This window comes from Notamacropus eugenii, chromosome 6, assembly GCF_028372415.1.
Source record: "Notamacropus eugenii isolate mMacEug1 chromosome 6, mMacEug1.pri_v2, whole genome shotgun sequence".
In the NCBI taxonomy this organism is placed as follows: domain Eukaryota; kingdom Metazoa; phylum Chordata; class Mammalia; order Diprotodontia; family Macropodidae; genus Notamacropus; species Notamacropus eugenii.
This window is the reverse complement of record NC_092877.1, coordinates 316,422,246-316,439,725: the sequence shown is the minus strand read 5'-3', so window position 1 is coordinate 316,439,725 and position 17,480 is coordinate 316,422,246. Positions and strand designations below refer to the sequence as shown.

The following is a 17,480-nucleotide window of genomic DNA, read 5'->3' as shown; positions in this document are numbered from 1 at the left end:
CCTACCCCTTCAGTACCTGGGATGAGATCCTTGGCTGAATGGGTCTGGTGCCAGGGAGAGCAGGGAGGGGAGCTGGGGAGGATGGTGGAGAGGTTCACAATTCAAATACTCGGAAGAGAGGTGATCCCAGGGGTGTGCTGGAGTAAAAGTCAAGAACCTATTGTTAAAATTTCAGTGTGAGCATGCATACTTCAGAAAGCAGCAAATGCTATAAATCAGGACTTGATTTGTTTAGTGTGTTGTCTTAAGAAGGTGATGGAGAAAATATGAATAACATAAATTAAACTTAAAAGTATGTGGTGGGTTCATTCTTTTTTTTTTTCTGGAGATTCAGTTGCTAAATATTTACCAGCATGCCCCTGAGTAATCTCTATCATTTTCTTCTGGACCACATGCGTGCAAGATGCCTTTGTGTGCTGAGCAAGACGTGTCTGTACTGAAGTCAGGGGCAAAGCATTCTCAGAACCTTTTCTGGGAGCTGATGGAAGGCTTCCTTTCTTTCTCTTCTTTTCCAGATGATCGGTTCCCAGAGTATGGCAAAGTAGAGTTTGTATTTTCTTATGGCCCTGAGAAAATTCAAGGTATAATCTCCTTTTATTTTCCACCATACCTATGCCTCCCTCCCCTTTCTCCCTAACCCTGCCCCATGACCCAATGCAAGATATCTGTGTTTAGATATTAGAACAGCGGATAAATATTTGAGCATCAGAGTGGATGCCAGCTATACTGAATGAAAATCAGTGACTGAACTGTGGGGAAAAAAATAATACAAAAGGAGATAAGATAGATTTCCTAGATAGTTAAATCTGGAAAGAGTCTTAGAGAGCATCTAGTTCAGTCCCCTTGTCTCACAGCTTTGGGCACACAGAGGTGCTTAATAAATGTTTATTGACTGACACATGAGGAAACTGAGGCCCAGAGATGTAATTAGTGGCAGAGCTAAGACATCAACCCAAGATTCCTGACTTCTCCAGGGAACTTTCCACTGTCCCATGAGTATGGCACTGGAGTAGACAAATAGCATGGGAACCATTAGGCTATTTTCCTGTCATAATCAGCCTTGGTCAGAGTCCTGTGTCGATCTTCAGGCTCAGAAAAAGAAGGCTGTAGATAGAGGCTAGAGGAAAGGCATAAAGATAGTCGAAGGACAAATGAATAATGTTTATGAGAAGAGAAGAAACGAACTTGAATGTTTCAGTCTCAAGATGAGAAGCCTGATTAGCCTTTAATTAGTGTTGCTAGGTAGAGGATGGTGACCTGATATTCTCAGCTCAGGGCAGAAAGAAAATGAGGAGATGATTGTAGCCTGAAGAAAGGATTTAGTCTACCTTGAAGGACATCAAGGGTGATTAGTAGGCATGAGTGACTGAGAGAGAGAGAGAGAGAGAGAGAGAGCATCCTAATGAGGGAGGGGATGAGTGGGACGACCGTTGGAGAACCCAAGGTCATTCACACTTCTCTCATTCTATTAGGAGGTCTTAATATGGGATTCACAAAGTTTTTTTTTAATTTGATAACTGTATTTCAATATAATTGGTTTTTAAAATAATCCTATGCATTTTATTTTATGCATTTAAGACATTCTTAGAAAGGATTCATAGGTTTCCCCACACTGCCAAAGGTTGAAAACCTCTGCTCTAGGCTGGCTCTGGTCCGTAGGTCAGTTTAATTTAGCATTTCTTGAGAACTTTCTGCATCCAAGAACCAGCATTTTTCTCTCACAGTCTTTGACCCCAGTCAGTCATAGCATGAACTTTCCTAAACCCTTTTTCCCTACTTCCAGTCAGAAACCATTATAGTCTTCTGGTATCATCATGATTGTTTTAGAAAAGGAGTTGGAATAACTCAGAAGTAGAGGATTACCCACAGTGAGGGCTCCAAGTTTCTCAGGGCTCCATCATGTGACTTGGGTATAAGCTTCATCAATAGCATCAAGGGTCTAGATTCCAGGGTTTCTTCATCAGCTTGGCCATTGACCCTCGGATGGGTCCCTGACCCATTCTGTGCCTTGTTTTCCTTTTTTTGTAGCCTCAAGATAATGTGAAATTGTTTAGGGACCTTCATTAGGGGAATACTGTGGTATTCCTCTTTTGTTCCAAATGTTAACCTCCTTTTTACTTCCCTTCCTTCCAATCATCCAGGAATGGAACATCTGGAGAATGGGCCAAGCGTGTCTGTGGACTATAACACCTCTGACCCTCTCATCCGCTGGGACTCCTATGACAATTTCAACATGCACCGAGAGGACAGCATGGAAGGTAGATGGGATTGGGGCTAATTCCTTGTCTTCTTTCCAAGTGTCAATTTATTGAAGCAGGAGATTTGTGATGTAGCCTATGCTGGAGGAAAATAATACTGGGGTTATTTAGGTTATCTAGATTATCTAGATTATATAATTATCTATGGCTTTTTGGTACCAGCTTTGCAAATCCATGTAGAAAGATTTCTGCCTTTTACACAGTATTTGGTGACTCTCAAAGTATGAATTCAGTGCCTATATGTGACACCGGTTCCCTCTTTCCTCATCACCGTGGTCCATGAAAAAGTAGGAGAGTAGGTAGCTAGGTGGATATGAGGCTACACTTAGAATAGGAGGCTCTCTGTTCAAATTCTGTTTAGACATTTACTCAGCAATGTGATCTTGGACTAATCATTGAATCACTTCAAGCCTCAGTTTACTCACCTGTAAAATAGGACTAATTATAACTCCCACCTTGCAAGGTTGTTGGGAAGATCAAACAAAATAATATCATGTAAATCTCTTTGCAAACATTAACACCCTATATAAATGTTAGCTATTATTATTATCAAGTGCTAGATTTGAAACTGGAGGACAGAGCTGCTTGACTCTGTTACTTTTGTATTTTGGTCTTGCTTGTCAAGGAGAATAAATCTTTTGGGATTGGAAAGTATAAAAAGGAAGTAACTAATGGAGAATTGAAACTCAGAATAAATAAGAGAGAGATAAGAATTATGGCTGCCCTTGATTTCAAGTCACTAGACCCAAATGAAGTATACATTAAAAAAGATGACCAGTGTGATTGCTGAGCTACTTGTCAATGATCTTTGAAAAATCATGGAGAATAGAATTGGTTCTACAGAATTGGAGAAAAGCAAATATTTTCTCAACTGTTTTTTTAGAAAAGGGAAAAAGAAGAATATGAAAACTATACACCAAAGAATTTGATTTTGATTCCTGTTAAAATTCTGTTATTATTAAAAGGATGGTTATTGGATATCTGGAGAAGAAAGCAGTGATCAGAGCATGGTTTCCTGCCAGGCTAACATTATTTTCCATTTTTGACAGTCACTAGAGCAGTAAATCAGAATTGCATGGAGTTAGTTTACTTAAATTTTTTTTTGGAAAAAATAAAAAGCCTTGCCAAAGATGCTCTTGTACTTGTGTGAAACAGATGGAGGGAGAAGTGGGCTAGACATTAGTCCACTTAGAGGATTCACCTGCTTGAATGGCCTGACCCAAGGAGTCACTGATGACTCGATGTCAGCTTGAAGAGTAGTTATGTGGTGAGGTCGCCAGACAAATATTCTTAGCCCTGGCCTTTTTTATCAGTGACTTAAATGATTATCAAATTTGCTTATGATCCAAGCCTAGAAGAGACAACTAGCATATAGGATGATAGAATCAGAATCCCAAAAGATCTTGACAAACCTCGAGCTGTTCCCCATTACAGTTGGGACAAATCTAATTAATATGGAAAAGCATAAAGTCTTATGCTTGGATTAAAAAAATTCTGAATAAGCAAAAGATGGGGGAAATCAAGACTAGACAGTAATTTGTATGACAACAGTGTTGAGGTGGGAGCAGGCTAGCACAATTATGACTCAACCAAAAAAGGTAATGTGTTCAGAGACATCGTGTCCAGGAATGCAGCAGTCCTGCTCTCTTTGGCCCTGACCAAACCACAGCTGGGTTTCTTATTTTAAGAAAAGTATTGATAAACTTTCAGATTAAAAGAAACTGAGGATATTTAGACTGGAAAATAGCTGGCTTAGGAGGGTCACGATTGCTGTTTTCAAGTGTTTGAAGGGCCCTCTTCCTGGGAGAGTGACTGGATTTGTTCTTCCTGCAAGGGTGGAATTTTCCGTCAGCTAGAGCTAGCTTGATGTAAGAAAACACCTCCTCAGAGCAGGTGAGCACGGGAATCCGAGCCTCCTCTGACCCTCTGATTCTTTCTGTTAGTTCCATACCTATTTTTTTCTTCTGAGTTGGACTGTTTCTTTGCATCTCTACTTATTTTCAGGAATCTTTAGATAGATATACTGGTAGCAGCTATTCCCCTGACACTCAGGACACATTTTCACTTGGATTCCCTGAAATGAGGAAGAGGAGAGGGATGAAGATTGAGGGTAGGGGATAGAAAATAATAATAGAGAAGACTGGAATGAGAAGCAGAGAAAATCAGGGAATTGACAGAAAGATCAGGTGAGCTATGAGGAAAGAGGGAATAGAGATGGCTGTGGGAATAAAAAAAAGATGCCAGAGAAGTCTAAGAAGAAAGCCAAGAGACCAAGAGAGTGGAGAAAATATGGGAGAAAGTTCAGCTGGAATCCTCTGACCTGTTTCACACACACTGGCTCTCCTCCCCCTCTTGCTCCTAACATCTGGGAATGGGGAAGAGGGAAGGGAGAAGGGAACAGATGGAGCCCTTTGGCTACTGTAAAGGTCATTATTTCCAGAAAGGGACAGAGAGTCTCCTGTGTAGGGATATAGAACCTGGCTCAATGCCCAAGGGGCCTGGAAGAGGGGACAGAGGAGTCAGCCATCTAATTGGAGAGTAGGGTGGGGAGGGTATCTCCTCTCTCCTCTTTTCTGGTTAGGCACAGGGTGGGGCTGGCCTGGATGGTGGAGGAGACTTGTAAAACTGTGCAACTCCATCAGAGGAGACATACAGCCTCCTCTTTGTTACTCTGTCTATCTTCCATTTAGGGCATGAAAAACTGGCCTGCTCTTGAAAGGTTCTGAATTTCTGGCAGGGGCAGGAAAGATAAGAGGCCTAAGGTTACTCCCTGGGACAGGTGGTGTGGGGTGGAGGAGGTAATGGTCAAAAGTAATGACCACTGTTCTAATTCCTTTTACTTATAGGATCATAGATTTAAAGCTAGAAAAAAATCTTAGAGACCAATGAGTCCAGCACCATTGATCTTTTAAGATGAGGAAACTGAGGCTCAGAAAAAAATTAAGTGTCTTGTCCAGGAACATGAAACTAGTAGGCATGAGAGACAGGATTTAAATTCAGGTCTTTCTGGGTTTAGGTTTGGCACCCTATTCGCCACACCTTGCTGTCTCTGTTCCTGGCTGGGGGAAATGATCAGAGACTGCTGTTTAGCCTTTAGCCCCTTCTGCCCCCACTCTCAAGTCTAGAATCCTAGGGACAAAACTCATCTCCTTGATTCCCTAACTCTCTGAGGATCCCAGGAGGTGAAGATGCCTGTATTCTCATGTCAACTCCATCTTTCTCAGTGTGGCCAATTCCTTCTTCTTTTCCTGTGGCTGAATTTCCTTCTGTATGGAGGAGTAAAGTTGACATGGAAGAGAAAGAGGGAAAGGGCAGGATGCATCAGGGATTAGGGGTAGAGTAGTTTAAGGGAAAAGAAAAGGAAGATTGGATGAAACTGGTTATAGGTACTTGAATTTGGGTGGACTACAAAGTAAGGGAGAAATGTCTGCTTTGACCCTTCTCTCTGTTGATCAGGGAACAAGAAGACAGGGCTGATCTGAGATCAGGTTCTGCCTTTCCATACTGATCCGAGTTGGAAGGCCCAACCTCCCTCAGTTGAGAGATGAGACATGAGGTTATACAAGTAGCAAGCTGAAGGCTAGCCTTCAGTATGGTGCATACTTTTCCCATCTAAGGATGGCTTCTGCTCAGAGGAGATTCATAGCAGAAATTTTGGATGCTACAGTGGCCAGAAAGCCGCTTAAAGCCCTAAGTAGGTATCTGAAAAGTGATAGGTGCTGGTCTCTTTTGATAGAGAGACTATTTCTTCATCTGGATTTCTCTGTTCTAAAGGTGGTAGACACATGGCAGCAAGAAGGCTGACCCAATGAGATTAAAACGTAATTGGAAAATATTTATTAAAAATTTTTAAAATATAATAGAACATAGATAATGTTAAGATGTAATTTTCTAAGTAAATATACTTGAGCAGGCATCCTTTTATATGGTTTAATGGCCCCTTTTCTATTTGAGTTTAACCACGTTGGCCTATACCAATAAAATCAGTCATCTGGCAAAAAATTGTAGAAAACTAGCAAGTCCTTTAACACCACTTCATTCTGATTGGAGGTATGTTGCCACACTCCCCCTCCTCCTAACCCCATAGGCTGGGGGAAATTTTTTCCCCTTTTTCCACAGGGAAGGTCAGTGGGATGGTGAGTCCAGATTAGATTGAGATCATGTGCCCCAGATCAGAATGAGCGTCATTTCTAGAAGTGGCCCACCCCCTCTATTTAAATCCTGATGGAGAAGGGAGGAGAAGGGAGGGGGAGTGAGTTCCTCTGGAGCTCACTGCAGTGACTCAGGCTGCCACAGAGGGAAGAGGGAGGTGGGTAGGGCAGTGAGAAAGGCTGGGAGCCAAGCACACTTGAAATGAACATTAACCAGATATTCATCTCCAGGCTATTTAAGGCCTCTTTGGAAACTGGCTTCTGAAATGACTCTGAGACCCCTCACCCCTGAGAGGAGGGGCTAGGAGGTCTCCTCCCCCTACCCTACCTTCACTTCTCAAAATCAAGACTTCTGGATTCTATTGGAAACCTTCCAAGTGCGTGTTCATTTACTAATTCTTCCCTAAAATGCCTCACAAGGAATCATAAAAACAGAAACCTTTGGAGCTGGAAGGGACCTTAGAAACCATCTAGTTCATCTTATTTTCATGATAAGCCAAATTGAGGCCTAGAGGGGTGACTGGTCCAGGTTTATACAGTGAGTAGCAGAGGTGAGATAAGAGTCCAGGTCTCTTGAATCTCATCTGGGATTCTCTGTCTCGGGTCCCAGTGGTACAGGCATATTCTCCTCATCTTGAGATGTTCTTTGTCCGTGTTTCATAGGATTTAGAGTAGGAAGAGACCTTAGGATCCTAGTCTAATCCAACACCTCTTCCCATTTTACAGATGGAAAAAGTTCATCCTAGAGAGGATAAGAGACTTATCTGTCCAAGATTTTAAAGGCAGGATCATAGGATCTTGAAAATTTAAAGCTGAAAGGACCTTCAGAGTAGATCTTCTTAACTTTTTTATTGTGTCATAGATCCTTTTGGCAGGATCATGAAGCCTATTCTCAGAATTTTATACACACATACATATACACATATATGTATGTGTAAATATATACATATATACATACATACATATACATGTATATATATATTCATAATTGAATAAAATGCAAAATTTCAGTTAAGAGTTAGTGTAAATAAAGATGTGACCCCCCCCCCCCCCCACTATCTAAGTTCATGAAATCCTGGACCATAGGACCAGGAATCTGGGTGAAATCTATCCATAGGACCAGACTCCAGCATAAAAACCGCTACCTTAGAGATTATCTTTGAGAGTGGTCTCTAAAGTAGGGGTCCTGTGACATCACCTCAGAAGAGGCCATGTATGTATGTGATCAACCAATCAGTGAGTGGGAAGATAGGTTGTATCCCATCCATCTGCTACAGCCAATGGGGTGGGAATGGGTTGGGCTTCTTTCCTACATAACCATCACCTCCACTTATCAGCCCTTCAGGGAAATTATAACCTAAACTAATCACCCATAGCAGCTACATAAGTAATGCTGGGAAAACTGCCCCCACCCCCTAATCTTCAGATCATCTCATGGCAGCCATAGGTACCCTCAGAGGGTAGACTCTGAACATGGCAGCAATGATCTGATATTGTTGTCTCTTATCCGAGATCCTTGCCTTTCTTTTTTTCATTTTGAGGGTATCCATAGTGAGTCCCACAGGTAGAGTAGGTGTGTCTGGGTGGCAGATAGAACTATATTCTCTTTCTCTGAAAGCTCACCTATCTTCTATACTTCCCCATTACTGTCAAGGATACCACTCTCTTCTGCTCACCCAGGTTCTCACAATGGTCATGGCATTTTTGACTCATCACTTTCCCCAGATCTACATTCACATATCTCATTAGTGCCCAGAATCTTATTGGTTCCATGTTCATGTCTCTCACATTTATTCTTGTCTCTCTATGCACAAAAAGACCCCAATTCACATGCAGCCACATGCAGCAGCCATCAACACTCAGGAGGGTGACGAGAATCAGATTAAAATGTAATTGGGAAATACTGAACAGAGTAAATATAAATACAGTAGAATATAGATAACGTTCATGTGCAGTTTTCTAAGTCAGTGTGCTTTCATAAGGAACCTTTCGTAGGGTTTAGTGACCGCTATTTCCCTTTGTGTTTGACCCCTCTGCTCTACAGAGCTGCCGAAGAGATTTTCTTAAATCTGGGGTCTCATCCTGACATTCTATTACTCAGTAAACTCCAGTGGCTCCCTATTTCTAGGATTACATTTTATTTCATCTTTATCTTAATCTTTTAAAAATAATGTATAATGTTCTATATTTTTGTACATTATGTTTCATAATGTACATAAATATTTAAAAGTTGTACTTTATACTATAAATATATATGTAATTGTAGGAGTATATTTTTATAAATTAATGTATACAGGCTCCACATTTTTTACTGATAGAGTAGTGGATATAAAAATGTTTGGAGACCACCGATCTAGTCCAGCCTTTTCATTTACAGATAAAGAATGCCTCAGAAAGAGGAGGTGTATTTACTTATTTGTTCAAGGTCACTCCAGTAGTAAGCAACAGATATATTAGAACTCTGGCTCTAAAGCTAGTGCTTTTCCTGAGGCTCTCTGAGGCTGATAAAGGGAAACAAGGGAACAGAATGGATTGTCAGGAGAACACGAGGGGCGTTAGTTATTGAGTACCACTGTACTAAAAGGCTCTCCATGCCTCTGCACCTGTTCCACTAGGGAAAAATACCCATCTTCGCTACTCGGAGCCTTTTCCCGTCTCTGTATATACCCGAGCAGGAGAAAACCTTTACCAAGGAAGCCTCAAGTTTCAGGTGTGTGCTTGGGATCCGCTTGAATTGAATCCAGAGAACCAATTGTTCATTTTTTAGTGTGAGCATGAACACCTTGGAAGTTGGCAAAAGCTCCAAACAAATAGGGCTTGTTTTGGTGATTATATAGACTTAAGAGAATAATGAAGAGAATGGGAATAATGCAGATCCAACTGAAAAGTACGGCATGTGTACATTTTTTGAGGGAGGTGACAGGGGGCTGGTAGTTAATTTGCCTGCATATGCCAGCAAAAGGTGATGATGAAATGATATCTAGTCCCTAGTTGACTTAGACTAGTAAGTCCGGTTGGACTTAGAATCTTGCAAGCCTCGTGATTACCAAGGGAAAGTTAGGGGAAACCCATCCTTATCTACAGTTTAGAACTAGCAAGTGATGATATCAGCCCAAGTGAACCCATGACATTATTACTTCCTACTTACCTCCTTAGCTTGTTACTTAGAGGAGGAGAGTGACAACAGTTACTAACTTATGTCTGTAATACATTTTCATTATGGACCAAATGAGTCAGTTAGTCCTGGTACAGATCTTAGAATTATGGAAGCTTAGCACTGGAAGGGACCTCAAGGGAGAAGGGGCAGCTAGTTGGTACAGTGGATAGAGCACTGGGCATGGAGTCAGGAAGACTCTTCTCTGTGAGTTCAAATCTTGCCTCATATACTTACTAGCTGTATGACCTTGGGCAAGGCATTGAACCCTATTTGCCTTAGTTTCCTCATCTGTAAAATGAGCTGGAAAAGGAAATGGCAAACCGTTCTACTTTGCCAAGAAAGCCCCAACTGGGGTCACAGAGAGTCAGACATGACTCAAAAATGACAACCATATGCTTGGCTCTGTGCTAAGGACTTTATAAACTTCATCTCATTTGTTTCTCACAGCAACCCTGGGATGCAGGTGCTATTTTTAATCCCCATTTTACAATTGAGGTCACCAAGGCAGACAAGGGTTAATTAACTTGTCCAGGGTCACATAACTAGAAAGTGTTTGAGACTGCATTTGAACTCAGATTTTCCTGATTCCAGCTCTATCCATTATGCCACCTAGCTCCTAGTTCAACTTCCCACCTTATATAGGAATACCTACTATAATATCCCTTACAGGTGGGCCCCTACTTTCTGCTTGTATACTTCCAGGAACAGTGAGCTCCCTACCTTAAAAGGCAACCTATTTCACTTCAGCAAGTCCAGGGAATAGAACTTTAGAAGGAAGGAGAAGAGAATGTTGATTTCTTTGGGAGAATAAAAGGTTGAGGGCAGGAGTGAATGAGGATGTTTAATTTAAATGTCAGGGGGTGATGACCAGCTATTCACTACCACTACCAGGCTTATGTGGAGGGAAATGAATGGAAATGGGGGGGGGGCAGAATTTAGTTACAATTTGGAAACTTTCAGACTAGGAGGAGTTAAAGTATTAGAAGAGCTGACAATGAGAGGAAGTATCTTAGCCCTAATGATAAGGTGAGAGCTGTATCTTGAAGGGTTGACTTTTGGTGTGGTATAGTGTAGGGACAGAGACCTGGACAAGATGGCCTGGGAAGGTTTTTCAGCAATTCTGACTTCCTGGTGCTTTGGCTATGATGGCTGAATACCTCAGGTGGGTGGAAGGAGAAGGTTCCAGCATCAAGAATGACAAAGTCTCTCAGTCAGTGCCCTGTCATGCCCCCTTTACCTCTCTTACACTCTGTCTCCCATTCTTCTCCCTTCTTGATCTTTCTCTCTTGATTTTCAGCTTGCCAGGGTTTTGTTCTGGCTTACACCCTGCTCCTAGCTTCCAGAATCTCCATTAGCAGTTTGGCTTGATCTTTAAAGCTCCCTGCCCGGATCTCAGCTCACCATTTGGGGAGGGCAGTGGAAGTGGAGTTGGGTGGGAGGAGGAGGTAGAGCTAATTTCCTGACCTCTGCAGAATGGAGATGTCTCCAAATTCTTTGTGAGGGTTCTGGGGGAAACTTTCTTGGAAGGGGTACCTGCTCTTTCTTAGGAAGACTGTTATCCTCAACACTTTTCCTGACATGTCCCTGGATACTGAAAGGATTTCAGATGAACTGTGACAGAGGATGATGATCAAGGGATAGGAATAGGACACTGAGAAACTGCAAGGTTATAGAAAAGAGTGCTCAGGGAAAATTGAGAAAAGGCCAGGCAAAAGCATACTAAACAAAATCTTGAAACCTCTTTGGAAGTAAGGAGATAGACCAGACATAAACCTTATGAGAACAAGCATTATGTCTTAGCTCAACTTTGTATTGGCTCCAGCATCTAGTACAATGTTTTGGAGCTTTAAATGTTTGTTGAATGAATGAGTGATCTCACTGTTTCCGTTTCAAGTCCTGGACCTTCTGTGACCCCCTTTACACCCACTGCTAACTAACATTTCCTCCAATTGCTATTGGAAACAGGGCTAGAGGAAAGGGAGCTGTCTCTAGGAGCCTTCATTCCATCAGTTTGGGAGAGTAGAGAAACCACTCTTCTGAGATCTCTCAACTCTCTTGAGATATTCTCCCTTCCTACCAATCCCATTGATCTGAGAAAAGGGAGGAGACATCTTGTCTGGATCACAGAACCATAGAATTTAGAGATGAAAGGGACCTTAGAGGTTAGCAAAAGGACCTTGTTGGTCCTGACTCCAAATCCCCTGCTTTTTGTACCAAACTAGGGGTGCCCATATCGTTTTAAGCATATAGAAGAATTCTCTGGAGAGAAAGAAAATACTGACTTGAAACCCATCTTCTTAACCTGAACATATAATTTCACTTTCGTGGGCCTCAGAGTCCTTATCTCTAAAATGGTAGGTTTAAACTCTTAGATGTATGCATAGAGTAGGAAGAGTGTGCCTAGGTATACCCCAATGTCTCCCCAGAATTGGTATTGTCTCATATTTGTTTGTATTTTTAAAGTTTAACAAATGTGAAGTTTTAAAGGAGTTCAGGTAAGTTTGAGTTCCTTTGAGGAATAAATGGCTTTTATAATTATTCAATAAATGCTCACCTTAAAAAAACAGAATTCTCCGAGTGCACATCCTAATGAAATGTCTGTGCATGCCTGTGTTAGGACTAGATAAACCGTAGGGTCCCTTCCAGCTCCAAGTCTATGGTCTGTCTGGTGATTTCTTTCAGTGAGCCTCCTGGAAGGGTTAATTACTAAATTAGAACTACTATATATACTTCTCAGACCTTACCCACCAAGAACTTAAATCACTGGTGGAGAAACCAAAGGGGCAGAGTAGTTACTAAATTCATCTCCAATCACCGGACCTCTAAGAGTCTAGCATCAATATCCAGTATATGTCATCTTTGTCTCTCCAGAAAGAATTCATGTCCCCTTTCCAATCCCTGTGAGCCAGTTAGGGCTGAGTTTGTTCTGAGAGATATGAAAGGGAGGAGCTAGCCTTGGAGTGAGGGCAAGTTGGCAGTCTGTCTGAGCCAGGGCCCTCAGCCTTATTTAAAAATGATACATTTTTGAAAGCCTCTCAGGGCATTGAGTTACATAGCTAGAGAGCATGGTCTCCCTATAGACAGAAGAGGATAGTCACGGACTAGGTGTTTGGCATCCTCTTCTGGCTCAGGAAAGGCTATGTTCTCCATATTCCCCACGTTCAGAGCCTTTCCTTGAACCCCTTTCAGACTATCTCTTCTCAGGGAACTTCTCCCAGCTTAGGCTACTGAAGCCTTCCTCTCTTATCTCCTTCCTCTCCTTTCCGTTACTGTGTATCTCTGCTCTGTCCTCTCAACTTATTGGAGGCAACCTCCCTATCTTAAGAGCATCCCTCTCTTCTCTTTAGCTTCCAGTGACTGGGGGATATCATGGCAGCAGCCCGGGGCGAGCCAGAGCCAGGAGCATTACTGAATCACACGGAATGTTAGAGCTGGAACAGACCTTAGAGATCATCTAACATCTAAGATCTAACTAATTCCCCTGCTTTACAGATTAAGAAAATAGAGGCCCAAGGAAAGTAAAGGACTTTTTTTTTTTTTTTTGCTAGGTCTCCCATCTAGACTTTGTTGAGCTAGGAATCTAAATCTTTTGACTCTAAGCTCAGTGTTCTTTCCATGGCGCCATATTTCCTTCTTTAGCCAGAGGTTTTTAACCTGCAGTCCGTGAACTAGTTTTTACTTTTATTTAAAAATATTTTTATTTTTAAAAATACTTAAAAATTTTTCGGTCCCCTCCAGCCCCTCTCCCATCCATTGAGAAAGCTAGCAATATGACGCCATTATTTCTCTGATGACATGGTCTTCTTCGGCAACAAAGGATGAATACACACAGATGAGATCATGCAAAACAAGTTGTGAACTTGTTTTTTTCGATTGTTAACTGTATTTCTACATAGTTATTTTCCTTTGCAGTCCTATGCATTTTATTTTATGCATTGAAAAGCATTTTTCTGAGAAAGGGTCCATAGCTTTGTGCCAAAGGGGTTACGATGCCCAAAAGGTTAAGAACTCTTTTTCTGTACTACATGTTTTTTCTTGGTGCAGGGAGGAGGGTTTTTTCAGACACCATCAAGGTGTAGTTAAAAGTGTGCCAGACCAGGGAGTCAGGAGGCCTGAATTTTAATTATGGTTCTGGCAATAACTAACTTTGGGACAAATCAGTTTTTTCATCTGTTAAAATGAGGGGATCAACCTAATGATCTTTAACTAAGCCTCTTCTTCTCTTTTGCAAATTCTGTGACTCTGTGATCTTGGTTCAAATGCTTGTTCGCCCATAGATTGTTTCTTGTTAAACCTGTGTTTTTGCTTGTTTTTTTGCACTTTACCAATGTTTCAGTAACTTGTAATAATAGATGGAGCATGGAAAATCTTTCCCTCTTTACCCAAGGGGAACTGGAAGCTGAGCGACCCCCTTGATAACAGAGATATGGCATAGAATTTCATCCTTTTCTTGATTTTATTTACCACTGCTCTGGGTCAGATGACCCTGATACCTACCCTTTCTTTACATACTTTTATCAGGCTACAGGCTGCTGGTCTGTGTGTGTGTGTGTGTATTTTTAAGTGTCAGGGGTACTGTAGTGTGATAGTAAGAAATGGGAAGATGAAGACTTCCTGGTCAGCATTGAAGACTTGACAACCTGATGATCCTGGGGAAGTTTCTATAGGATCGTAGACCTAGAGTTAGAGGTCACTTAGTCCAACCCCTTAATTTAATAGTTGAGAAAACTGAAGCCCACAGAGATTAAGTTATTTGCTTAAAATCCTGAAGGTAATCAACAGAGCCAGAATTCATATGAGAGGTCCTAGGAGACCATATTTTCAGCTAGTATTCTTTTCATTGCACCAAAAGTCATCAGGATCTGCTCTGAATTTAGGAGGTGACCTTGTTTTGGTTGGTGCAATGAATCAACTCAAAGCCTGAGGATTCAAAGGAACCATCCGTTAAATAAAAACATATTCATCTACCCCTGTGTAAAGCATTTCCCAAGGCAGTTAAAAACAATTCACAAAAAAGTAAAAGCAGGTCAGAGCTGCTGGGCTAGGAAATTAAAAGCAGATGTCAAGGAGGTTCTCTAGGGTCTCAGGAGGTCCCTAACAAAGTCCTAGATGAGGGCTGTCTCTAGCTTTTAGCTCCTATGCAGAGCCAGAGGGAAGAACAGGTCCTGAGCCTTGGGAATCAGTCCTCTATGCATGACCTCTCACTTCACAGGGAGCTGCAGAAGTAGAGGAGTTCCATCCAAAGGAAGAAGGAAGGCATTCTCAGAGTGGGCCCCATTGATGATCAGCCAACTTACCACTTGCTGTAATAGGACAGTGCACTGGCTCATTCAGCCTGTTACTTTTTTCTCTAACGGACCTATGCCTCTTTCCCCAGGAAGGGGATCCTGGATGCCTAGACACTTAAGAGATATACAGTAATTTGGTCATGGCCATATGAGGGCATGGAACCCTAGCATATGAGAGAACCCAATGGTTCTGACTCCCAGCCTAAAGGTTTATCCCTTTGCACTGCAGCCAACCACATACAGAGGATCTGAGCTCATCAGCCTTGAGTTTGAAAGGAGACAGCCTCAGTTTGGATTAAGAGTTTGGACTAAAATTGAAACAAAGCTGGTCCAATCCTGGCCCTCTCTTTCCTGAGGCCCCCGCTGCCTGATTCCACTTCTCCCTTTCTTGGACTCTGGGGAGGGACTAACTTTAGGGAAAGGGAAACATTTTGGGCCATCCTGTGTTGACTTCCTCTCCTTTTTTTTGCCTTTTTCTGTCTTTCCTCAGCCCACCATCACCCTTGGGTCTCTTGGCCCTGAGCCTTAGATGGTTAGGTCTGGAAGGCCATAGGATTTGCTAATCCTGCACAAATTCGGGGCTTGTCTGTCCTCTGAGGTGGTTGGTGCCCGTAGTCCGACTGCCGGGTGTCAGGCTGCTTTTGGGATTGGGTTTCGGTATCTCACTGAAAATAAATCAGCCAGTTAATCGTCCTGTTTCTGTGCACAGAGCTTCTGCTGCCTGGCATGTATTTAAAGTCTTCCTGTAAGTTACTGTTTTTATCCCATTCCCCGCCCCAGGGACTCCATGGAGGCCTCAGAATTCACCTTCATCTGCAGTAGGGAGCCTGAAGCCTCTCTCCTATAGGCCTGAGTTTCTGTACTTGAGTCATCCAGGTGGGAGAAGGGCACTGGGGCAAGAGAGGGACAGTAGTATCTTCTGAGTTAAAGCATCCTCTCTTAGAGAGAGCTCTAGGCTGTCAGAGCTGGGTGGGGTCTAGAACTAAGAGGATTATCAGATCATAGATTGAGAAGTAGAGGAGATCTTATAAAACATCTAGTTCAACTTTCTCATTTTACAGATGAAGAAACTGAGACCTAGAAAACTCAAGTGACTTATTTGCCAAAAGTCCCCTAGGTAGTAAGTGGAAGGGCTGGGTTGGAACCCAGGGCCTCTGATTCCAAATGTAGTGCTCTTGTAGATTCTAAGATCATCTAATTTCATTTCATCAAATCAGATGAGGAACCTGAATAATCTTAAGGGAGAAGAAAGATGTTTTTATTTAGCAGAGGTTAAGTAAGGAGCTATCCCAGTGGAAATGTCCTGAAGGGGAAGTGTTTCACCCAAGGCCTCATAGCAATTGGTGGCCAAGCTAGAACTAGAATCTGTCTCTTAACTTTTTCTGTTAGGTTATAGACCTCAGTCTCAAAGCCTCAAAAGGGTGATTATACCAAAGGAGTGAATGAAATTCATCATATCTGGGTGAGGGGGGCAGAGTAAGCAGGGGTTTGAGGATAGACCTGCTGGGGTGATGAAATGATTGAGATACTGAGACTCCTTTATAATGGAGAAGAGAGATTTCTATTTACTCCTAGCTGCCTAGGCCAGGTAAGGGGCTGTCCCAAGTGTGGGGGCAGAGCGATGGTTAAAACAATAACTCTCCTCCCCTCACCTCCCCTCTTCTCCCTTCCCCTTCCCCTCTCCTCTCCTTCCTTTTTGAAAACAGCCTCTGATGTTCTCTCTCCTCCCTAGACAGTGAGATCAGATTTTAATATGAAAGCTTGCCATTGATTAATGCTCCCTGCTCACATCCCTTTCCCTCCCTTTGAGGGCAAATTAGGATTCTTTCCACATTACAGATGGATAAACTGAGGCCTCGAAGAGGGGAGGAGAATGTCATAATCTATAGCTGGGGGAGGGGGCTCCTTTGAAAGCGACAGCATTCACTCAGTGTAGGAGTTCTGACATGTTTTCATGAACATGGCGTTACCTATCCAGAGCTCCTACGTTATTCACCCAACTTGGCTCTGAATGCGTTTTGGCATCAATGCTGCCCAGGATCAGGCGCTGCTGGGGGAACTGCTTTTAGAGCCTGCAGCACATTCTTTTGTATAGGCTCAGGCATGGCAAATCCTTACCCTTTGGGGGAGTGGGGTGTGTGGATTTGATGTTTGGAAACAGCTACAAGTCATTTGGAGCCAAGTTTGAGGAATAAGGTAATCGGTCATGCTGGGCAGTGCTGTTTTGGTGAAAAAATAAGGCGTGACTTTCCAGAAGGGATACTGATTTCTCTTGTGTGGCTTGTAAATGGCTTCCAAAAGCCTCTCCAGCAATTCTGATTGCTCCAATTATGTTGGGAGCAGTGGCAGGGTGGTTGGAATAAGGCCTGTGCTGTATTGTCTCTCCCAAAGGGGATTATTTTGAAGGACAGGATTTACTTGTATCTATGCTGGTTAAAAAACAAGTCTCATTCATGACCTTGTAATAATGTCTCACCTCTTAGAGTGCTGTTTATGAGACCTTTGAGAGGTACTATCTGTGCTCTGTTCCGCTGCTCTCCTTCCCATTCTTCTCCTGCTTTTCTTTCTTTCTGCTTCTCATTTCCTCATCCTTCTCTGAGGGGCTCAGCTCTCCATGGTCTCTTTT

General features: G+C 42.4%; 1 protein-coding gene across 21 annotated transcripts in view; it reads left to right on the top strand.

The window, feature by feature from the left end:
• TNS1 (tensin 1) overlaps nt 1-17,480 on the top strand; it is a 316,581-nt gene that overhangs the window by 210,701 nt on the left and 88,400 nt on the right. For all 21 annotated transcript variants that reach the window (XM_072617751.1, XM_072617750.1, XM_072617741.1 and 18 more), the window contains 2 exons: nt 516-581; nt 2,142-2,258. In XM_072617751.1, the coding sequence (XP_072473852.1) occupies nt 516-581; nt 2,142-2,258 (183 nt within the window). The remainder of the gene's footprint in view (nt 1-515; nt 582-2,141; nt 2,259-17,480) is intronic.